General features: G+C 42.5%; 1 protein-coding gene across 1 annotated transcript; it reads left to right on the top strand.

The window, feature by feature from the left end:
- Positions 1–1288: 1288 nt before the first annotated feature.
- On the top strand, positions 1289–19539 carry LOC110497865 (proline-rich membrane anchor 1). Its single transcript, XM_021574306.3, has 4 exons — positions 1289–2267; positions 3254–3395; positions 6565–6691; positions 17301–19539. The coding sequence occupies exons 1-4, from the start codon at positions 2085–2087 to the stop codon at positions 17398–17400; spliced, it is 552 nt and encodes a 183-aa protein (XP_021429981.2). The 5' UTR covers positions 1289–2084; the 3' UTR covers positions 17401–19539.
- The last annotated feature ends 5938 nt before the right edge of the window (positions 19540–25477 follow it).

Here is a 25477-nt window from a genome sequence, read left to right as displayed (position 1 = left end):
TTTCTAGTTAAAGGAAGTAATTGACCTTTAGTGTGCAGAAACCCTCTCCACTCTGTGCTGATCAGGGAGGAAGAGGATAATTATATGGAGAGAGCTGCTTAGGCTTCATGTTTTGAGAGCACCACATTGGCTTGTCAACTGAGGTCGTGAGAGAGACACCGTAAACATGGACTATGGATAACGGTGTCTGTTATTTACAGAGGACTGCATGCACGTCGAAATTGTTATGTAACTTTCCTCTCCTACCGCTCCCTCTGTAGGGTCTGTAATTGGCCCCAATGTTAGTGCGTCCCATCCAAAGAGTAAGATATGGGGAATAAACATAATTTAGCCTACTATACTTTTTCACGCAAACTTTGAAAAAATCACATTTTGCTTTCTAAGCTTGAGTCTTGATGGTTTCTAAGCTTGAGTCTTGATGGTTTCTAAGCTTGAGTCTTGATGGTTTCTAAGCTTGAGTCTTGATGGTTTCTAAGCTTGAGTCTTGATGGTTTCTAAGCTTGAGTCTTGATGGTTTCTAAGCTTGAGTCTTGATGGTTTCTAAGCTTGAGTCTTGATGGTTTCTAAGCTTGATTCTTGATGTCCACATTTCAAACCGCAGTATATAGCCTGGACTACTGTATTTTAATTTAATTTAATTTATCCGTTATTTTACCAGGTAAGTTGACTGAGAACACATTCTCATTTGCAGCAACGACCTGGGGAATAGTTACAGGGGAGAGGAGGGGGACGAATGAGCCAATTGTAAACTGGGGATTATTAGGTGACCGTGATGGTTTGATGGCCAGATTGGGAATTTAGCCAGGACACCGGGGTTAACACCCCTACTCTTACGATAAGTGCCATGGGATCTTTAATGACCTCAGAGAGTCAGGACACCCGTTTAACATCCCATCCGAAAGACGGCACCCAACACAGGGCAATGTCCCCAATCACTGCCCTGGGGCATTGGGATATTTTTTTAGACCAGAGGAAAGAGTGCTTCCTACTGGCCCTCCAACACCACTTCCAGCAGCATCCAGGAACTGACCAAGGAACTGACCAAGACCAACCCTGCTTAGCTTCAGAAGCAAGCCAGCAGTGAGTGGTATGCAGGGTGGTATGCTGCTGGTAAAGGCAACATGCTTCTGTATTTTACACTAATTGTTTTGTATATACATATATGGGTTATACAATCTTCTACAATATGCTATTAGTGTGTGTATTATGTGCCCACATCTGAATCCTGACTTCCATCCAGTCTTCTGAGTGGTTTCCTCAGATGGCTTCATCCCTCCTACTCGCTCTCATCGTCTTCTAGCCGCTTAACGGGATAGACCGGTGTGAACATTATTCTTACCATTCATAAATGTTATTTTCTTGCATACTGGACATTTCGACCTACGTGTCTCGATAAACCTCTCTCGTCTGATCAACTTTTCCTACCATTCGTGGTATTCGAGAATAGGTCGGAGCCTACTCGCAGTCAAGTATGAGCTGAAAGGAAGGGCACTACGCGAGGACGTCAAGTGCGAGTTACACTTGCACTGAATGCGCGATGGTACCGCGAGGCTCTCCGCCTAATCTATAGTCTTTAGGCAGAGGGATGCATCAGTTTAACCCTTTGCTCTGCTCTCCAGAGTTGCATATATTTGTAAATACAGTAAGATTTATTAAATAAGCTGAGGAAATGTGTTACGGGGCTGCAGCTTTTTTGGGGAGTTGTGTTGGACAATAATTCAAAGGATATTTTTTTCATAATTTGCTCAAACTTCGATGGCTTGAGTATTTGCATACATGCATGCTGACAGGCAAGAATGTAAGGTAGCCTATGTCCCGTTTACCGCTCTCACATCACACGGAGTAACGGAGCATCGGTTGGATTCACAGCGCTGGACATCGACCTATAGCGCATTTATTCGGATTGGGTTTGAGTGCCCAGATAAATAACTTTAGATATATGAATTATTGGGATTGCCTGGTCACCTGCTTTCCTTGCCTGTCATATGCCAACGACAACTGAAATTCAAGAGCAAAATTAATATGGCATAAACTATTTCTGGAGACGCCAGTCACAGATATCGCCGACGACTTGGATAGGGTGAATGAGAATTTCCCAAACGGTCCAATCCTATGCATACCGTGCTTGTTTACTCGCTACGCTGTCTAGTGTCTTCGAGAAGAGCTCAGGAGGAATGCTGGTCCAAGATCTAATACCATTTATTTTAAGTTTTTGGCCTCTTCTTTTCGGTCAGTGCATTCTATCGTTGGTTTTACTCTCATGCCAGGTAGGTATTGTGTTCGTGCGCGCCTATTGTAATTTTACGCATGGCGAGTTATTACACAAACGTAAGTGGAGCTCTATTTTAGGGTGATTTTGGTAATAGCAGCTTTTGATCCTGCTCTTGTCACATTTTTATGTTATATCAAATATATACTTTAAAAAAACACGCTATGTTTATTGATGTGCCTCTTGCCTTTGCACTCTCACACTATTGCACCAGCTATGGAGAAGTTTTGAGTGGTAATCAGCTGTAGTTCCCAGTCAGTTGATGCAATATTTTCATGTGAAATATACTATTAAGTGATTTGTTACACACGCACCCACACAAGCACACACACAGGAAGGCAGGCAGAAAGTGGTAGGCTCCTGGAAAGTAGCACATAGAGAGCTATAGATTCCCATCTGGAATATGATGTTGAGGATGAGCATTCTAACCCCTGGCCCTTGTTGCTGCCTACAGAGAGCAGTGAGCTGGCTGTGCAGGCGCGGGATGTTGCCAAGGTTCATGTGTAATGTGATCTGCTCGAGTTTCCAAGTCCACCCACACACACTCCTCAGGGCAGCCTACTGCCCACTGGTGGTGGGTGGTTTCTCTGAGGGAGAGGGTTGCAGCCGTAGGCATGGTACCATCCAGTATGTCTATGAATGCAGCTTCTGGGGAAGCAGTATAGTAGAGGGATATGATCTTGGGTACTACTGAGTGGAAATCCAGAGGTTTCCAAACCACAAACCCTGATGGTTTAGTTGCTGATGCACTAGCACTAATGGTGCAGGACATTTCAGTAAGTAGGCTACAGTAGGCATATATCAACATTCTAAGCTCTCATCTCGCAATCATTTTTAATCATTAAAAAGGCAGACTTTTTCAGAAATATGTCTTTTGGGGGTGGATAATGAAAGTAAATATTATTGAATGCATAATGAATAGTGAAACTCTTTCTCTCTCTCTCTCTTTCTTTCTCTCTCTCTCTCTCTCTCTGTGTCCATAAGGGTGAACTCCAGAAGTCATGCTCACAGACTGTAGCTGAGAAAGTGAGCGAACACTGCCAGTTGGCATGCCAGTGTAGAAGCTACCCTCCCCTTCCTCCCCCGCCTCCGCCCCCACCTCCCCCACGGCTACTGTTGGCCACAGGTAAGGCTCAACTCACACCTGTCTCACACCACACCAACCAGCCTCTGCCGTTTCACTCTCCTGTCTCACTATCCTGTCTCACTGTCACCTGTTTCACTCACAACTGGCTCACTTTCAGTGCCTGTATCTATCTAAACCTTTTCACTTTAAGTGTCTTGCTACTCTGATTTTCTACCAGACCATCTGTAGTGGAATGAAGTGTTTGCATCTTCTCACATGAGGTTTCTGAGTAGTGGAAGAGTGTGCTGTGTGTGGACGGAGAAAGGCTTTTTCTGAGAAGACTACAAGTGCCTGATACTAGAGCCGGCACGATGTTCACAGCAGAATAGAGGGATCATTTGTGCCTGGCTTTACCTTCGGGAGTACACAGTTGCCTGTGAAATCTCTGCCTCCTGTCCTGCCAGGCTCAGTGATTTGGTTTCCCCTCGAGGACCCCCTTGTTAAAACACAGATGAGTTCATTAAATTAGGGTTTTGATACAGATAAGAAGGCTAATGAACTGTCCCGGCAGTCCCGTCTTCATTTTGTAAGTCAAGATGGGACCACTGACTGTGTGTGTGTGTGCGTGTGTGCGTTGCCACACAGTTTTGTGTATTTTTCCTGAGTTTCTTGCCTTACTGGTTTCCATGTCTCCTTCAACATATTTCAGTGCTTAACTAATGATCAGATAATTTTCTGATCTGATACGGGGACATTCTTGTCATTGACAAATTAGTTGTATCAACTATATGAATCAATGTATGACATTGCGATGGGGGAAAGAGGATAGTTTGTCAATATAACTGGTGATATGATTTGTATGTTGTCATGAATACTGTAATGAGCAGTGCTATGAAATATGGGACAGGCATTGCTGATTGTGCACTCAGCCCAGGTTAACACTGAGACTGTTGAAAATCAGTCAGCTGAAACACTTCATACTGAGAGTGTGCAGGGGCACTTCATCGTTAAATGCTCAACAGACAGCTGTGGAAAGGGTTCAATCAATCAGATTAAATGATTTCCTCTGTCTGGTCAATTCATATAGGCCTTCTTTCCTCCTAAATTACCAAGTGAGGCATATATGAATAGAAGATAGGGCTGTCAGTGACCACTGTGACTCTAACTTACCTAACCTATCGGCCACCTGTTGATGTATAAGTCCACAATGTCGTCGATCATGAACGCAGGACTCTTCCATCGGGTCTTATCTGTAAACGTGGTCTACAGTTTATTGGCTGGGTATTGTGTCACCATATTCTAATTCCCTGTTTATGAATCTAAAGCGTTATACAAATAGATGCACAATATGTGTGTATGTTTATGCATGTCTGTTGTTCTTTTTCTATGGTTCTAGATCTTTCTGTGACTACTGCCAAGGCCACTGCATGGAAGGTTCCCTGAATGATTCTATGAGATTCTCTGAATTCTCTGACTGTACATTTCAGCATGTCGTTCTCTATTATGTGGTTTGAAAAGAAGAGAACCATTACAATGGCAAAGCAAAACCTCTTGGCTTGGCAAAAAAAATATTAATTTCTTGGAGTAAAATGTGAAAATAGCATTTTTAAATCATAGTCTATGGAAGGTTGGGAAGAAGGCACGTATTTATGTTGTTCGTGTATTGGGAAGGAGGCAAAACATTGGTCATCTGGCCTCAGTGAGAACTTTGTGAAAAAATAACAGAGGCAAACTTCAAAGGAAAGGATTGAACTGTAATCATTGCTGCTGTAAAATCTGTTTGTTTTGGTGTGTGCCAGATGCATAAGGGAGCTGATTGGACTGGTCCCAAAATAATACATGAATATGCATGAAGAAGTGGGACAACGAGAGAGATTGTATTGACAAAAAGTTTTAAATGAGGCAAATTGGCAGTGTTGAGTAAAAGTATGTGCTCAAAAAATGGCTCAGAAGTCCCTTCAAAAGAGAGAGCTTTATCACACTGAAGTAGATCCGTACCCCTGACTGAATTGAATCCGAAATGCAGGATTAGAACTGAAGTTGGGCTCAAAGGAGATTTTACATTCAAATTGACTTATGACGTGGTGTGCTGGGGAGAAACGTGCCATGTCATTTGCTCTGGATGAATCTAAAGTGTTTAAATATTCCACAGCATTGCTACGGGTTGTGCGTTACCATGGAGTCAATTCCTCCCTCTCATTCACAACAAAACTATACTCTGAATGCATGGGATGTGTTTTTTGCATGATAAACCTGGATGATAAACCTACATTATTAAACCCAGCCATCATTACACTCTTGGCAGTGGGTTGGGGAGCCATATTCAGTTCATGTTTTAATAATTAAATATAGTCAAATGGATTCCCGCTCAGACAGAGTGAGACATGCTTATTGCTGGGGACCCCTAAGATCTCCCTCCTGTCAAACTGAGCAGTATTGTCAGTGCCACAAAGCTTTTAACTGTCTCTATGGTAGGCTATTCACCTTTAAAAAAAGAGGAGACTGAAAGGGAGAGAGAGTGAAAACAGCACGTGGCTAGAGAAAAAACATGTTGAGAGAGAGAACAGGGGAAGGTCTAGAGAGATGGTGAGGGCATGGAGTACACCATTCAGATACTGTTCGTTGCTAAGCTGCACTGAGTGTAATATAAGTTCCCTGGTGTGTGTCCTTGTACTTGTACATAGTCCTAACCCTCAGTCAGACATGTGACCATAACATGGCGCTCCTGTAGGTGGAATCAGTTTGGACATGGAGTGCTTGTGTAATAAAGGTTGACTGCATTTTAAATGATTCATGGAGCAGGGTTAGATATCTCTGAACATTTAACCTAAGAATTTGATGAACAGGTGAGCATTACCCTGCTATCCAGAGTTAGGAAGCAAATCAGGCCCAGAGCTTTATGGTGTAATAGTATAGTAATAGAAGGTTGAGAATCAATCCATTTTTAAGCAGATCACTGGCAAGTTGATTTACAACATGGGGTGTGGTGTTGCTGCATTAATGATGAGCTTTCATCATGCCGTGCTAAGACAGAATGGCTGTCTATGAAGCATTTATGATGTAATACATACTGTAGGACAAACACAGTATCTAGGCTAAAGCAGTTTGCATGATAACCTAATCTCGATAAGCGGCCAAGTGCTAGTGCTGTGTTAGAAGGCTAATGATGTTTGAAAATGAAACTGTATTTTTCTCTCTTTATCCATCCCCCTCTCCTCATCCCTCCCAGTGGTTGAGTCCCCTCTGCCGCTGTTGAGGCCATGGTGGATGGAGATCCTAGTGCTTGGAACAGTGGGCTGTGCCTCAGCTGTTTTCCTCCTTTCAGCCATGATCATCTGCTACAAGGCCATAAAGAGGTATGTCAGTCACCTATGTCAACAAGATTGGCATGGAAAAGACTGCGTCTTGTCATTCGTATAGCCGACATCCATTCGGAATACATCAATCTAAACAAAAAAACATACATATTCCTTTCCAATTCAATTATTCTGTATTTTATTAAGCTTTCAACACAACCTGAAACATTGCTCAGGTTACAACAATAATTAGTGACTGTGAAAAACATTTGATTCTGGGGGTTGTTGCTATGTCATTGCCATGTTGTTATTGCTCTAAAGAAGGACACGTGGCCTGTGTTATGGGTCAGAGGGTGTTCAGAGGTCACAGTAATGGAACAGGTCACAGGGATCATCTGGAAAGCTCTACCTACAACAAGTCATTACACTGTCACTCGTTAATACTGGATATCATACATCATGTTACACAATGCAGCTTTCTCCATAAAGCAAGTTAGATGGAAATTATATCTATAATCTTACTGGGAATAACCCAATGATCTGAAAGACCTGCGCTATAGTCAGCAGTTCCTGTCAGCAGTGTTCTAGACATTGAAATACTTCCCTGTTCTATTTCTTGGCGTGGGCTGATTTTGAATTGCATAATTGTTCAGAGCTTTTTAGACTAGCAACTGAATCGATTTCCCCCTGTTTGGATTGGCTCATCGGAGGAAAGGCCATGTGGACAGTGGTGTAAAGTACTTCAGTAAAAGTACTTTAAAGTACTACTTAAGTCATTTGTGGGGAGAATCTGTACTTTACTATTTATATTTTTGGCTACATTTACTTCACTATGATTCTAAAGAAAATAATGTACTTTTCACTCCATACATTTCCCCTGACACTCAAAAGTCCTCGTTAAATTTTGACAGGAAAACGGTCCAATTCACACACTTATCAAGTGAACATCCCTGGTCATCCCCACTGCCTCTGATGTGGCGGACTCACTAAACACACATGCTTCGTTTGTAAATTATGTCTGAGTGTTGGAGTGTTACCCTGGCTATCCGTCTGGTTTGCTTAATTTAAGACATTTGAAATGGTTTATACTTTTACTTTTGATACTTAAGTACATTTGAGCAATTCCATTTACTTTTGATACTTAAGTATATTTAAAACCAAATACTTTTAGACTTTTACTCAAGTAGTATTTTATTGGGTGACTTTCACTTTTACTTGAGTCATTTTCTATTAAGGTATTTTTACTCAAGTATGACAATTGAGTACTTTTTCCACCACTGCATGTGGGGTTTTAGCCTGCAGCACAACCAAGACCTAATTCCTTGTCTGACATTCAGGCAGTGTCACACAGGCACTCAGACACACATGTTCAGACACTTAAACACCCACATACTGTGCACACAGACACACATGATAAACACACACACACACACACACACACACACACACACACACACACACACACACACACACACACACACACACACACACACACACACACACACACACACACACACACACACACACACACACACACACGCTAACAGGCACAGTGTGACTAAAGAAGATATACAGTCACAGCTGGAGACACGTTTTTGAACATTATTTGAATACATCAAATTGTTATTCATAAAACTGTGTAAAGACTGGATGTTACATATGTCTTTCCTCAGTAGGATTATATTTATCATTTTCTCAAACAACAAACAGGCTAAGTCAGGCAGTGTAAGTAATGGGAGGTTGGCTCTGGAATTCATTATGGCAATTCACCAGCCCCCTCTGTAGCCAAGGGGCACCTTTTTTAATGCAGCTATGGCAGGAAAGTGTTGTTGCAATACGGGCCGCTGTAGCCCCAAACCCAAGTCATTATTTATGAATTAATTTGCACAGTCATTCAGTCGCAGGCTACATCTTTTATACATGCAAGCGGGTCGTGTCCTGAAGTTCTTATGGAGGTGGGCTCTGTGACTGCAGACTTCTGTGCCTCGCCAAGCCTCCATCCCCGGTGACTGAGTGAGGAGGGAGAAATGCTAAGGTCCAGTCTGACTGCCCACATTAGCCCTGAGCCAATAACAAATCAGTCTGAGGAAACAGAGGTAATGAAAAAATCAAAAATAATGATTTGAAAATTGTCATGGATCCTCTCTGACCGAGAGGGAGAGAAAGAATGTAGAGAGAAAAAGAGTCAGAGAAACAGAGACAGATGAATGTTGTCTACCAAAGCTGGGAAACAGCAGTAATTGGGTGTCTTAGTCAATAACAACGTGAGAGAGGTTTTGTCAGTGACAAAAACAGAAACAGTTATATATAGCCCGTCCAGCCCCTCAGTGCTCAAGGCTTTCCCAATGAAAATCAGCTGGAGTGTGGCCAAGGCCCCAGCAGCACAGACACTAGAGGAGCTATCTCTGCAAGCCCCGACTGTCCCTTAGCTGGGTTGCACACATTTGGCCTTTTGTTTTGTTGTCTCATAATCTTATTCCACCAGTCATTGGTCAGAGGCAAAGAGGTTGGACTAAACCCATTTCATCCAATTCCATTCAATTCAGTTCATAGCATCAAGGGAGTTGATGTTTGTGAGCATGGAGAGCAGGATTCAGACGTGCTGTGTGACAGTGCTGTGCTATCCAAACAGCAGACATGATGCTGCAGTCCATGCTGTCAGCAATGCGGGGAATCTAAACACCACAACAAAACAAGACAACACACTGTGCCTGTTTTTCTCAATTACTCGCTCCTCTGGGATTTCTGTCCAGCAAGGAGGACAAATCAGGACAGTTTATGTTCAGGGTAAATCCAGCATAAACAGTCAGTTAAAGATTTTACGAGGAAGCAAAATATACTGTATCTTTAATGAATTTATTACAAAGCATATATAATATTCTGGTTTTATGATATTTCATTACTACACTTCCGAAACAGTGAAAAGTGAAAACACTTTAAGAGGGGTCTTTAAACAGTAGCATGTTCCTCTAATGTCCAGATGGTATGAGAATAACTGTAAACAGCTCAACACATGTCCCAACCTCAACATTATCCCTTCCCCAAACTTCAAACGGACGTGTGCTGCGATTGCACAGCTTTGATATGAAATATTAATCTGACCTGTGAAGTGTTGTGTAGCCACCTGCCACGTGTCAACAGCATGACATCTATTATTGAAGGGCTGGGTAGAGGTCGCTGTGAGGCCCGAACACCCTGCCCTCTATGGTGGCCTGCTAGAAAAACATTGACGATCATTGACTTGAGACTAGGTCAGTGCCAGTGGAGAAAGTTATGGGGCTTTAAACACCTTTTCAGTGGTCCATGGAGACTTCAGTGGGAAAGTCCGGTGTATCCCAACTCCCCTAGCAATCTCCAATCATAAAAGTATGCACACACAAATGCACACACGCACACACACACACACACACACACACACACACACACACACACACACACACACACACACACACACACACACACACACACACACACACACCAGCCAATACTGTCCCAGTAGGATGTGTTGGTACCCTTGGGCCCTTGAAAAAGAAAAGGAGAGCTGCACATTCTAGCAGCTTAATAGCCAATGTTTTTCGACAGGCTGTCTTCATCAGGGTATAATGACAAACACTGCAGGTTTAAATAGTTTGAAAGGACACACACAGGTGTCTGTAATCATGGCCAGCTGTGGCTTGATTTCATTGGTTGATTTAGAGGTATAGATAGAACATATAAAAAAGCATGAATGGATAACTTACGATCATAGATACAATTTGGCTACATAGTCCTACAAACATGATTTACAATGGCTAGCAAAAACACAATAATCACAAGAATGGCTTCAGATCAATCAATCTAAAAAGACATTTTTACATCAGCCGATGTCACAACGTGCTTACAAGGAAACCCAGCCTAAAACTCCAAACAGCAAGCAATGCAGATGTAGAAGCACAGTGTTTAGTGCCTAAACTCCCTAGAACGGCCAGAACCTAGGAAGAAACCTAGAGAGGAACCAGGCTATGAGGGGTTTCTAGTCTTCTTCTGGCTGTGCCGGGTGGAGATTATAACAGAACATGGCCAAGATATTCAAACGTTCATAGATGACCAGAAAAGTCAGATAATAATAACCACAGTGGTTGTAGAGGGTGCAATAAGTCAGCACCTCAGGAGATCAAACTCTACTTTGAGCCCGAATGGAGTAATGGTCTCTAAATTAAAGATCCAGGTGGCCTTTCGTTTTAATTTTAACAATACATTGTCAAGGTCACCCCCTCTCCTATGGAGGGTGACGTTTTCGATTCCGATATAGCAAAGGGATGAAATACAGTGTTTTGCTTCCAAAAAGTGGGCCGCAACTGGGTACGTCCAGTTTTTGCACATAATGGTGCTACGATGCTCAGAGATTCTTACTTTTAATTTGCGCTTTGTTTTGCCCACATAATTTTTTCTACAAGAACAAATTATAAGATAAGTAACTGCCTTAGTGGAGCACGTGATAACACCTTTGATTGGGATCTCTTTCCCTGTTTGGTAGTGTTTGAAGGATCTAGATTTGTACAGTGGCAAGAAAAAGCATGTGAACCCTTTGGAAATACCTGGATTTCTGCATAAATTGGTCATACAATTTTATCTGATCTTCATCTAGGTCATGACAATAGACAAACACAGTCTGCTTAATTTCTTGGTGAAGGGGCAGTATTTTCACGTCCGGATGAAATGCATGCCTGCTACTCATCCCCAGAAGATAAGATATGCATATTATTAGTAGATTTGGATATAAAACACCCTGAAGTTTCTAAAACTGTTTGAATCATGTCTGTGAGTAAAGCAGAACTTATGTAGCAGGCGAAACCCCGACGAAAAACCATTCAGATTCTTTTTTTTTTTTGAGGTCACTCTCTTTTTAATAGGATTTCATTGGGAATCAAGAATTTAAGGAACCTTCTTGCAGTTCCTACCACTTCCACTGGATGTCACCAGTCTTTAAAAAATGGTTGAGGTTTTTCTTTTGTGTAGTGAAGAAGTAGCCCTGTTCAAAATGAGGGTCACTTCAAGTGTACTGTTTGTTAGAGGCGCGTGACCAGAAAGTTAACGTCAGTTTGTTTTCTTCCTGTATTGAACACAGATCATCCCGTCTTCAATGTTATCGGTTATTTACTTTAAAAAATACCTAAAGTTGAATTACAAAAGTAGTTTGAAATGTTTTGGCGAAGTTTACAGGTAACTTTTGAGATATTTTGGAGTGACGTTGCGCAAGTTGGAACCAGTGTTTTTCTGGATCAAACGCGCCAAATAAATGGACATTTTGGATATATATCGACGGAATTAATCTAACAAAAGGACCATTTGTGATGTATATGGGACATATTGGAGTGCCAACAGAAGAAGCTCGTCAAAGGTAAGGCATGATTTATATTTTATTTCTGCGTTTTGTGTTGCACCTGCAGGGTTGAAATATGCTTCTCTCTCTTTGTTTACGGTGGTGCTATCCTCAGATAATAGCATTGTTTGCTTTCGCCGAAAAGCCTTTTTGAAATCTAACATGTTGGCTGGATTCACAACACGTGTAGCTTTAATTTGGTATCTTACATGTGTGAATTCATGAAACTTTGATTTTTATAGTAATTTATTTGAATTTGGCGCTCTGCATTTTCTCTCGCTAGCGTCCCACATATCCCAGAGAGGTTAAACTAATAACACACAAACAATTATACGTTTTTATGTCTTTAATGAACACACCGTGTAAACATTCAGTGCAGGGTGGAAGAAGTATGTGAACGCTTGGATTTAATAACTGGTTGACCCTCCTTTGGCAGCAATAACCTTAACCAAACATTCTGTAGATGCAGATTAGACCTGCACAACGGTCAGGAGGAATTTTGGATCATTCCTCTTCACAAAACGTTTTCAGTTCAGCAATATTCTTTGGATGACTCGGGTTGAGGTCAGGACTCGACCACTCCAGAAGGTGTATTTTCTTCTGTTGAAGTCATTCTGTTGTTGATTTACTTCTGTGTTTTGGGTCGTTGTCCTGCTGCATCACCCAACTTCTGTTGAGCTTCAATTGGAGGACAGATTACCTAACATTCTCTTGCAAAATGTCTTGATAAACTTGAGAATTCATTTTTCCGTCGATGATAGCAAGCTGTCCAAGCCCTGAGACAGCAAAGCAGACCCAAACCATGATGCTCCCTCCACAATACTTTACAGTTGAAATAAGGTATTGATGTTGGTGTGCTGTGCCTTTTTTTCCCCACACATAGTGTTGTGTGTTCCTTCCTGACAACTCAACTGTAGTTTCATCTATCCACAGAATATTTTGCCAGTAGCGCTGTGGAACATCCAGTTGCAGTTTTGCAAACTTCAGACGTGCAGCAATGTTTTTTTTGGACAGCAGTGGTTTCACACTATGTTTGTCTATTGTTGTGACTTAGATGAAGATCAGATCAAATTTGATGACCAATTTATGCAGAAATCTGGGTAATTCCAAAGGGTTCACATACTTTTTCTTTCTGCAATGGCACTGTAAGTGAGCATTGAGCTAAGCCAGACATTGTGTGGGGTTATTTTGGGATGGTAAATGAGAGTTTACCAATTGATCTCAGAGATTTCTCCCCCGTGAGAATACCTATTTTCTTTTTTTCTTTTTTTCTTTGACCTTTATTTAACTAGGCAAGTCAGTTAAGAACACATTCTTATTTACTGTACAATGACTGCCTACCCCGGCCAAACCTGGATGACGTTGGGCCAATTGTGCGCCGCCCTATGAGACTCCCAACCACCGCCGGCTGTGATACAGCCTGGATTTGAACCAGGGACTGTAGTGACACCTTTTGCACTGAGATGCAGTGCCTTAGACCCCTGCTCCACTCGGGAGCCCTATACCTATACTGTCATCAGATCTTAAAATGTGCCAATGTTTGTGAACGATTCCCTTAATTCATTCAGAGCACTTTGAATAGCGAGTAGTAAGAACGCAAGAATGTTTCTTTTTACCAGATTTGTTTTGGATTTCCTCATCGGCAGTATTTATCTGACCATTTTTGTATCCCCTTTCCGTGAATTTTCTTTGCATCTCAGCCATGTTTCTGTCGATGTCATGGTTTTTTGCAAAATCTTTTGATTGGACAGAATTGGTTGTAGGGCAAACTGTTTTTCAAGGGAAGCGGGTAACAGCTATCAGCCCTCAACAAACTGTTATCCTCACACAAAATCAGAAGATCAAGGAAACTGATTTGGCGTGTGTCAGATTGCATAGGAAATTTCAGGTGCTCAGAACAAGAGTTCAAGTGTTCATCAAACAACAATTATCATCAATGTACCATTTCCAAATAATAACATTTTTGAGAGTACTGAGAATTGCCTGTCTCTCCATGTAACCCACATATAAATTAGCATAGTTAGGAGCCATAGGGGATCCCATAGCAGTACCCTTCCTCTAGATAAAGAAATTGTTTTGAAACATGAAATAGTTACGTGTGAATAGTATTTCAGCCAATGTCATAATGCATGTACTGGAGGGTAGTTCATTTGGGTCACGTTGCAAAATAAAATGTTCCATGGTACCCTTGGGCCGGGCAGTTTCCTCTCCTGGCAGGTTGTCCCAGGTCTCAGAAGGAGAACACAGCATCTGTTTATCATCCGGGCTGCCACTGTCTGTGGGTAGCCATCACCACCAAGGTTTTAGGGAAAGCAAACACACACGCGCATGCACACGCACATGCACACACGCACATGCACACACACCAGCACTAGCCAATCATTTCCCAACAGGATGTGTTGGTACCCTTGGGCCCGGCAGTTTCCTCTCCCAGGCTGTCCTAGGTCCCAGAAGGAGAACACAGCATCTGTTTATCAGCAGGGCTGCCGCTGTCTGTGGGTAGACATCAATACCACCACCACCACTGTCTGGCCCACTACCGGACACACTCCAACAGATTACATTTACGGATAGCACAACACAGGAAGTGCATTGAATCCCTGTCACTGTCTCCTGTGATGGGTAACCTTGCCTGAGACCTAGGAAGCCAACTGTCACCCCCAGACAGGAAGCTAGTCAGGAAGCTACTGAGTACTCATTAGTGACCATTCTGTTATACTAACGAGTGGACTCTAAGTTCAGTGTCTCCAAGTTAGTACTACAGTAAGGCTTGTAACATCCATGGAGATGTAAATACTCTCTTTATGCAAGAAGATATCACATTAGTAATTGTAAAAATGATTTGTGGATGATGCCTAAGAGTGACCAATATATTTTATTGAATATTTAAATGTCATCCCAGTAAGATCCCATGGCAGGGCAAAGTCTTGGTCTGGATTAGACTGAACGACTGTCCGTCAGGTCAGACTGGCCAGCAGTGGCTTTAAGAGGAGAGGGAAGGAGACACTGAGCTAAGATGTAGCTTAAGGGCCCCCTGTGCCACTGAAGGCAGTGTACAGTATTGAGTGGGACAATGACTGTACTAAATGTATTCCGATCTGTCTCTGGGTTACATAAGCCTGTGCAGAGGAGAGCAGCTGAAGGGGTCGGCATAGAAGACACAGTACACTGGACAAATATAATAACCACAAAAGCACTGAGGGATGCATGAAAATGGCTTGCATTAAAGGATACTGCTTTTCACAGACCAATAATAGCGGAGGATTATGTGCTTCGGCTTGTTTTGCATCAGAATGTGGCTCAAAGAAAGAGTAGCATTACAGCATAACCAACATAACCAAGAGAGGGGATCTCACTCACATAGAATATTACAGTATTAGTATTTATTTGATGTTCTATGTATACATAAGCTCTTCTCTGAGGTAAAATAAAATGTTATCGAATATCAATGGAGTGTGTCTAATTGCCACATCCAGCATCTCTTCTGTTTCATTTATCTTCTCCTTTCGTGGGTCTGAGAGCGACGTGACTTTTTATTGTTCAGCTTATTAGAGAGCATGACTGACCAGTGCATCCAGCCACAACAGCCTATGAAATCCAATCTCTCCGTAGGTAAACAACCACAGGCTTAAGGAGTAGAATGATTTATGTATTTTCTTAAGTTAAATAAAGCACCTCTACTGTCGTTACATTTTTATTTATTTTTTATTGAACCTTAATTTAACTAGGCAAGTCAGTTCGCACTGAGCTAAAGGGTAGAGCTGCCGCGTTCAAGGTGCGGGACTCTAACCCGGAAGCTAATAAGAAATCCTGCTATGCCCTGCGACAAACCATCAAACAGGCAAAGCGTCAATACAGGGCTAAGATTGAATCATACTACACCGGCTCCGACGGTCGTCTTATGTGGCAGGGCTTGCAAACTATTACAGACTACAAAGGGAAGCACAGCCATGAGCTGCCCAGTAACACGAGCCTACCAGACGACCTAAACTAAATAACTTCTATGCTCGCTTCGAGGCAAGCAACACTGAGGCATGCATGAGAGCATCAGCTGTTCTGGACGACTGTGTAATCACGCTCTCCGTAGCCGACGTGAGTAAGACCTTTAAACAGGTCAACATTCACAAGGCTGCGGGGTCAAACGCAGCCTTCTAAAAAGATTAGGCATGGGTCCTGAGATCCTCAAAAGGTTCTACAGCTGCAACATCGAGAGCACTGGTTAAATCACTGCTTGGTATGCCAATTGCTCGGCCTCTGACCGCAAGGCACTACAGAGGGTAGTGTGTACGGCTCAGTATATAACTGGGGCTTAGCTGCATGCCATCCAGGACCTCTACACCAGGAGGTGTCAGAGGAAGGCCCTAAAAATTGTCAAAGACCCCAGCCACCCCAGTTATAAACTGTTCTCTCTACTACCGCATGGCAAGCTGTACCGGAGTGCCAAGTCTAGGACAAATAGGCTTCTCAACAGTTTTTACCCCCAAGCCATAAGACTCCTGAACAGATAATCAAATGGCTACCCGGACTATCTGCATTGTGTGCCCCCCAACCCCTCTTTTACACTACTGCTAGTCTCTGTTCATCATATATGCATAGTCACTTTAACCAAATCTACATGTACATACTACCTCAATTAGCCTGTCTTACCGGTGTCTGTATATAGCCTCACTACTGTTATATCCTCGTTACTGTACATAGCCTCGCTGCTGTTATTTTTCACTGTCTTTTTACTGTTGTTTTTATTTCTTTACTTACCTATTGTTCACCTAATACCTTTTTTGCACTATTGGTTAGAGCCTGTAAGTAAGCATTTCACTGTAAGGTCTACATCTGTAGTATTCGGCGCATGTGACAAATAAACTTTGATTGATTTGATTTAAGCACAATTTCTTATTTACAATGACGGCCTACCAAAAGGCAAAAAGGCCTCCTGTGGGGACAGGGGCTGGGATTAAAAATAAAAAATGTAATATAGGACAAAACACACATCACGACAAGAGAGACAACACTACATAAAGAGAGACCTAAGACAACAACATAGCATGGCAGAAACACATGACAACACAGCGTGGTAGCAACACAACATGACAACAATATGGTAACAAAACAACATGGTAGAAGCACAAAACATGGTACAAACATTATTGGGCACAGACAAAAGCACAAAGGGCAAGAAGGTATAGACAACAATACATCACGCAAAGCAGCCACAACTGTCAGTAAGAGTATCTATGATTGAGTCTTTGAATGAAGAGATGGAGATGAAACTGTCCAGTTTCAGTCAACATAAGTTGTGTTTGTTTGCAGGAAACCACAACGGAAAGAGGAGAACGGGATGAGTCGTGGAGAGTATGCCATGAGTGCACGCAACAAGAAAGCCATGGGCCCCAACAACACTGTGGTGTAGACTGTTCACTGACAGGAAGAGGAATTGGCATAACCATAACCCCCCACCACCACCACCACCACCATCCATCCTACCCAAAATGCAACAATTCCCTCTTACCTAGAACGCCACAGGGGTTGACCTGTTTAAAACACATTAACGCCTTTCCTTCTCTCTTAGCAGGTCACCTGGATGAAAGGAAACGTCCAGATAAAGGAAAGTAGTGAAAAGAACATAAAAAGCAAAAACATTGAAGTGGATTCAGAGAACTAGTAATAAAGTGAATTGAGGACTTCACCAGACTGAACATCATGTTGTCAACACGAAGTGTCATTGACAGGAGGATGGTTGACTGCTAGGCTACCAATCTATACAGCTCCGCAATTCTTACAGGCAACTATAATGTAGGAACAGACGTTGAAGGACGGCAATGGGATAGGAGGTTGCGAGGACCAAATCATGAAGAAATTGTGCATGCAGGTTTTACTCTTTGGGCTGTCTCTCATCTATGCTCCTCAGACCCTTTTTCATATTTAAAGCAGAATTTGTACAACACTGTCACAGTTGCAGGTGTGATTTGGGATGTATAGTGATTATCTGACTATGCAATTAAAAAAATATATACAGGAGTGAAGTAAAAGAAGGGGATCAAGTCAGTTCCTATGTTCCATACCAACAACACAGCTGAGAACTGGATTTTATTTATTTGTTCATTTATGTATTTATTGTCTGCGTATGAATTCCATTTTAATGATTTGAAATGTGTTATTTTTTATGAATTATTGAATAATCATACCATTCATTTGTAATGCTTTGATGCTTTAAGCCCACCACGAGAGGTTGGTGGCACCTTCATTGGGGAGGAGGGGCTCATGGTAACGGCTGGAGCGGAATCAGTGGATTGGAATCAAATACATCAAACACATGATTTCCATTTTTTTTAAATGCCATTCCATCTTCTCCGTTCCAGCCATTATTACGAGTCAGCCTCCACTGAAGCCCACTGTTCATTTGCTACTGACACAGTAAACACTTCAGCTTGCTCTGCAATGAGTTTTGGGTATCAATTCTTCATCTCTTGCTGTTTGACATGCCTTTTTCTCTTCCCCTGTGACTTCAGCGAATATGATGGGGGTTTGATGGGTGTTTTGAGTTTGTGAGTGTGTGCTGTCGGACCATGCTTTTAGCAGCTTGTTCTGTACTACCCTCGAGTCTTATCACAGGTGAATGCCCCCGACAATACTAACGTCATATTACATTTTGTTTCGTCACATCTCAATGGTTAGACAGCCAGGGGAGGCAGTGGTGGACAGTGAAAAGCCCTTTGCCATGTTCTGATGTGATTTTGCAGTCTTTAATTGTTCCACCTTTCAGCAAGGGGAGAACCCATCACTATAGAAACAGTGCACATGAGCCCAGGGCTCAAGTGCTGTGTGGTGGAGGACAGGATTCTAAACAGAGGCTAATCCGGATATTAAGTTGCAGAGGATGGCCTCAAAAGGGACATGTGACTCACACTCACAGGCATCATCAACATCCTTCTGCTATAAACAGTACACAGTTGATTTAAAGCATCAATCAATTATTAAGCTACTTTTTGGCATAGGTGCAGTTCATCTGTATATAATGTGTGTTTGAGTGTGTGTGTGTGAGAGAGAGCACAATAGATGGATGTCTGGCAGTATCTCTGAAATTTTCCATTACTGTTGAATTTTGTAAACACAGACCTTGCATTGTGATTTGCATACAGGGGTGGACTGGGACCAAAAATTGGCCCTGTCATTTCTAACACACCAGCCCATTTCTTTCCTCGAGGCCCCCACATTTGCCCATTGTCTTCCCTGAGGACCCCATTATTAGCCAAAAAAATCCAATTTTGTGCAAGAATCACGTGGCAAAAAATGGAGCAGCCCATCTGGCATTTGCCTGAAATGCCAGATGGTCAGTCCACCCCTGCATGCATAGGTATTACCATATACCCTATAATGTACCCAGATACTGAAAATGCGTCACTAATACTGTACATTGAGGGAAATGATCATGGATGCATGAATGTAAATATTGATATTTAAAAATATCTGCCTTCTGGACTGTAATTACATGTACAGTGTAACAGAAAATATGTTTATACATAGTAGAAATTAAACAATGTGCTACCAATTAGAATTGAATCAATGTTGTCATGTTTATGGCGCAAACCATTCATGTATATTTGGCAATGAAAAGTTTTTGCACAATTTATTCATTATATACCAAAAGAGACATAAACTCAATAATGTACATTCAGTTGATTAAGTTGCTGACTTTTTCAGTTGTAAATAGGTCTATAGAAAGATAGGCCTATAGTCTTATCTATCACATAAGCAAAAAAAGAAGAGACAAAATGAGAACATGTTTTAATTGAATGGCATACGGTACAACATTGATAAATCCACTGCGTGTTAATGATAAAGGTGTTATTTTTAGCCTGTACCCATGGTGCCTCTCCTTTCTGTGTCTCAGAGATCTCCGTACTGGTCTTCTCCTGGGGCTCCCCCTGGGCGCAGGACCTGTTCTCAGTCTGTCTCACACTGTTCATTTTTAATGAACAGCTATTATCAAACACAGCCATCCCCCTGGGGCTTGATCATGCTAACGGGACAACTTGTGGGCCACTGGGGGTTCCTTTGGTGTCAGGTCTTGGCACGGACATTCTCTGTGCATACAGACTACGTACATAGGACTGGCCACTTCTGCTCTGCTACCACTCTGACCACTGTGACCCACATGCGTGACTGAATAGAACAGCTGACAAACGCAAATCGATCAACAATCTGGGAATATGTGCAACATACCCACCTCAATAGATAATAATAGAATTGGAAAAATCTATGGGCTCTGGTAGCTAGGCCATAAAGGAATCAATTGGTCAATATTCTTGAGGATTTTCTCCTTGCACATTCTGTAGGACATTTTAAAAGGGAGACCATTTGAAGCACAACCACTTCAAATCAAATCAAATCACATTTATTTATATAGCCCTTCGTACATCAGCTGATATCTCAAAGTGCTGTACAGAAACCCAGCCTAAAACCCCAAACAACAAGCAATGCAGGTGTAGAAGCACGGTGGCTAGGAAAAACTCCCTAGAAAGGCCAAAACCTAGGAAGAAACCTAGAGAGGAACCAGGCTATGAGGGGTGGCCAGTCCTCTTCTGGCTCTGCCGGGTGGAGATTATAACAGAACATGGCCAAGATGTTCAAATGTTCATAAATGACCAGCATGGTCAAATAATAATAATCACAGTAGTAGTCGAGGGTGCAGCAAGTCAGCACCTCGGGAGTAAATGTCAGTTGGCTTTTCATAGCCGATCATTAAGCGTATCTCTACCACTCCTGTTGTCTCTAGAGAGTTGAAAACAGCAGGTCTGGGACAGGTAGCACGTCCGGTGAACAGGTCAGGATTCCATAGCCGCAGGCAGAACAGTTGAAACTGGAGCAGCAGCACGGCCAGGTGGACTGGGGACAACAAGGAGTCATCATGCCAGGTAGTCCTGAGGCATGGTCCTAGGGCTCAGGTCCTCCGAGAGAAAGAGAGAAAGAGAGAATTAGAGAGAGCATACTTAAATTCACACAGGACACCGGATAAGACAGGAGAAGTACTCCAGATATAACAAACTGACCCTAGCCCCCCGACACATAAACAACTGCAGCATAAATACTTGAGGCTGAGACAGGAGGGGTCAGGAGACACTTTGGCCCCATCCGATGATACCCCCGGACAGGGCCAAACAGGAAGGATATAACCCCACCCACTTTGCCAAAGCACAGCCCCCACACCACTAGAGGGATACCTTCAACCACCAACTTACCATCCTGAGACAAGGCCGAGTATAGCCCACAAAGATCTCCACCATGGCACAACCCAAGGGGGGGCGCCAACCCAGACAGGAAGATCACGTCAGTGACTCAACCCACTCAAGTGACGCACTCCTCCTAGGGACGGCATGAAAGAGCACCAGTAAGCCAGTGATTCAGCCCCTGTAATAGGGTTAGAGGCAGAGAATCCCAGTGGAGAGAGGGGAACCGGCAAGGCAGAGACAGCAAGGGCGGTTCGTTGCTCCAGAGCCTTTTCCGTTCACCTTCACACTCCTGGGCCAGACTACACTCAATCATATGACCCACTGCGTCTCTCACATGGGTGGGCAGACCATTCCATAAAAATGGAGCTCTATAGGAGAAAGCCCTGCCTCCAGCTGTTTGCTTAGAAATTCTAGGGACAATTAGGAGGCCTGCGTCTTGTGTCCGTAGCGTACGTGTAGGTATGTACGGCAGGACCAAATCAGAAAGATAGGTAGGAGCAAGCCCATGTAATACTTTGTAGGTTAGCAGTAAAACCTTGAAATCAGCCCTTGCCTTAACAGGAAGCCAGTGTAGGGAGGCTAGCACTGGAGTAATATGATACATTTTTTGGTTCTAGTCAGGATTCTAGCAGCCGTATTTAGCACGAACTGAAGTTTATTCAGTGCTTTATCTGGGTAGCCGGAAAGTAGAGCATTGCAGTAGTCTAACCTAGAAGTAACAAAAGCATGGATTAATTTTTCTGCATCATTTTTGGACAGAAAGTTTCTGATTTTTGCAATGTTACGTAGATGGAAAAAAGCTGTCCTTGAAACAGTCTTGATATGTTCGTCAAAAGAGAGATCAGGGTCCAGAGTCACGCCGAGGTCCTTCACAGTTGTATTTGAGACGACTGTACAACCATCAAGATTAATTGTCAGATTCAACAGAAGATCGCTTTGTTTCTTGGGACCTAGAACAAGCATCTCTGTTTTGTCCGAGTTTAAAAGTAGAACGTTTGCAGCCATCCACTTCCTTATGTCTGAAACACAGGCTTCTAGCGAGGGCAATTTTGGGGCTTCACCATGTTTCATTGAAATGTACAGCTGTGTGTCATCCGCATAGCAGTGAAAGTTAACATTATGTTTTCGAACGTATGATATATAGTGAAAACAATAGTGGTCCTAAAACGGAACCTTGAGGAACACCGAAATGTACAGTTGATTTGTCAGAGGAGAAACCATTCACAACCGCTTTTTTAAAAAAACTTGAGAGGAATGGAAGATTCGGTATAGGCCGATAGTTTTTTTTATATTTTCTGGGTCAAGGTTTGGCTTTTTCAAGAGAGGCCTTATTACGGCTTCTTTTAGTGAGTTTGGTACACATCCGTTGGATAGAGATCTGTTTATTATGTTCAAGCACAGGAAGCAGCTCTTTCAGTAGTTTAGTTGGAATAGGGTCCAGTATGCAGCTTGAAGGTTTAGAGGCCATGATTATTTTCATCATTGTGTCAAGAGATATAGTACTAAATCACTTGAGTGTCTCTCTTGATCCTAGGTCCTGGCAGAGTTGTGCAGATTCAGGACAACTGAGTTTTGAAGGAATACGCAGATTTAAGAGGAGTCCGTAATTTGCTTTCTAATGATCTTGATCTGTTCCTCAAAGAAGTTCATAAATTTATCACTGCTAAAGTGAAAGCCATCCTCACTTGGGGAATGCTGCTTTCTAGTTAGCTTTGCGACTGTATCAAAAATACATTTAGGATTGTTCTTATTTTCCTCAATTAAGTTGGAAAAATAGGATGATCGAGCAGCAGTGAGGGCTCTTCGATACTGCACGGTACTGTCTTTCCAAGCTAGTCGGAAGACTTCCAGTTTGGTGTGACGCCATTTCTGTTCCAATTTTCTGGAAGCTTGCTTCAGAGCTCGGTATTTTCTGTGTACCAGGGAGCTAGTTTCTTATGACAAAAGTTTTTAGTTTTTAGGGGTGCAACTGCATCTAGGGTATTGTGCATGGTTAAATTGAGTTCCTCAGTTAGGTGGTTAACTGAGTTTTGTCCTCTGACGTCCTTGGGTAGGCAGAGGGAGTCTGGAAGGTCATCAAGGAATCTTTGTGTTGTCTGGGAATTTATAGCATGACTTTTGATGCTCCTTGGTTGGGGTCTGAGCAGATTATTTGTTGCAATTGCAAACGTAATAAAATGGTGGTCCGATAGTCCAGGATTATGAGGGAAAGCATTAAGATCCACAACATTTATTCCATGGGACAAAACTAGGTCCAGAGTATGACTGTGACAGTGAGTAGGTCCAGAGACATGTTGGACAAAACCCACTGAGTCGATGATGGCTCCGAAAGCCTTTTGGAGTGGGTCTGTGGACTTTTCCATGTGAATATTAAAGTCACCAAAAATTTGAATATTATCTGCTATGACTACAAGGTCCGATAGGAATTCAGGGAACTCAATGAGGAACGCTGTATATGGCCCAGGAGGCCTGTAAACAGTATCTATAAAAGGTGATTGAGTAGGCTGCATAGATTTCATGACTAGAAGCTCAAAAGGGTCAGTAGTGTAACAAGGAGGTGAGGCCTCATTTAACATAGTAAATTCATCAGGCTTAAGCCACGTTTCATTCAGGCCAATCACATCAAGATTATGATCAGTGATTAGTTCATTGACTATAACTGCCTTTGAAGTAAGGGATCTAACATTAAGTAGCCCTATTTTGAGACTTCAGAGGGGGAGAAGTCCATCAGGGTCCAAGCTGAGCCATGTAGAGAGGGAGGGAGAGCACCGCAGAAGAATGTGAATGAGAGACTATACAGTAGTCTGCCTTTCCTGCTTTAGATGTGCCACTTGATGATAATGCTATGGGACACTCCGGGCAATTTAAACATTCATGCATTGTCCAGTCAGGGCACTCTGGGTTGCTCTGTAATAAAGAAGATCTGACAGGCCTGAACAGGAAGGCCACGGAGCCTCTCTATCTCAAAAAGCTCTGTGTGGCTCGCCCAGATAAAATACAAGGTATTTCACAGGGCTGAATGGGAAAATAATCACCTTATTTGTTTACAGTAATATAGCCACTGTGGTATAAATTTGATTATTTCTGTAATTAGAAGATTTTAGGCTGCTTATGTGCTATTGAATGATTATGGCCAATCTGAAGACTGTATACTTGTTATTAAAAATCCAGTGAGTGCTTCTGTGTGTCTCTTGTCTGTGGCTGTTAGCTGCACGGCTGAACTGTTTGCTCTCAAGCAGTAAAAATCAGGGAAAGCCCATGCATATCCTAGCTGCTCTGTGTGTGTGTGCGTTTGGTTTTACTTTCCTTGTGGGAACCATAAGTCCTTTTGTGGGGACCAAATGTCCTTTTGTGGGGACCAAATGTCCTTTTGTGGGGACCAAATGTCCTCACAAGGATAGTCAAACAACAAAAAAATTCTCAATTTCACCATTCCCCAAAAGGAAAAAGGCAATTTTAGGCTTCAGGGTTAGTTTTAGGGTTAGTTTTAGGTTTACGGTTAGGGTTTGGATAGGGTTAGGGAAAATACGATTTCGAATGGGAATTAATTAATTTAGTATCCACAAGGATACTGTGTGTGTGTGTGTGTGTGTGTGTGTGTGTTTCTGTCACAGTGTGATTTTATTAGACAGCACTCAAAGCTGGTGACTCATTTGACACACACCTCTCGTAGAAGATCATTTTACAAACTGCAGGTGTAAAGAAGTTCTGAAATATTCTACGCTAGCTTCACCCTCGTGTGGACGCTAGCAAGCAAGCTAGGTAGTTCTAGATATCAACATCCAATCCAGTAGGGGCTGTAAGCTATAGTGAGCTTCGATTGGTCAAGCGCGTCATGATTTAGTGGAGTATTTGCATTAAGTTCAGCTTTCCCCAACTTTGGTCCCACCCTGTTCACATCCCTCACCCATGCTCGCATCGCCCAACGATCACCCTCCCACTTCGCTTCTCTTCCATTGGAAATATATGGCTTTCCGTAGTTACATTGCCCACATCGTCTTCAGTTAAGAGGCACTGTTAACTTCTCCGATACGGATTGAATAGAGCCCCAAGCTTGGATTTAAATGTTTAGTCCAACTATCATGTGGTGTGATATTCCCAGACAACCCACTGGGCACTCACTGGTTGAATCAAAAAACAATGTTGTTTACAATGTAAACAATGCGTGTTGTCAGCCGCTGTAAACAATGTTGTTTACAATTAAATTTGAAACGTGGAACCAACGTGGATTAGTTGTTGAGTTGACGTCTGTGCCCA

Source organism: Oncorhynchus mykiss, chromosome 19 (assembly GCF_057628025.1).
Source record: "Oncorhynchus mykiss isolate SJ-2025 chromosome 19, ASM5762802v1, whole genome shotgun sequence".
In the NCBI taxonomy this organism is placed as follows: domain Eukaryota; kingdom Metazoa; phylum Chordata; class Actinopteri; order Salmoniformes; family Salmonidae; genus Oncorhynchus; species Oncorhynchus mykiss.
Note: the sequence above shows the minus strand (reverse complement) of the source record. Positions and strands in the feature narration are given on the sequence as shown.

Coding starts and splice junctions, on each gene's coding strand:
- LOC110497865 (XM_021574306.3), top strand. CDS start 2,085: ATGAGAATTTCCCAAACGGTCCAATCCTATGCATACCGTGCTTGTTTA. Junction 3,396..6,564: donor ACGGCTACTGTTGGCCACAG/GTAAGGCTCAAC, acceptor CATCCCTCCCAG/TGGTTGAGTCCCCTCTGCCG. Junction 6,692..17,300: donor TGCTACAAGGCCATAAAGAG/GTATGTCAGTCA, acceptor GTTTGTTTGCAG/GAAACCACAACGGAAAGAGG.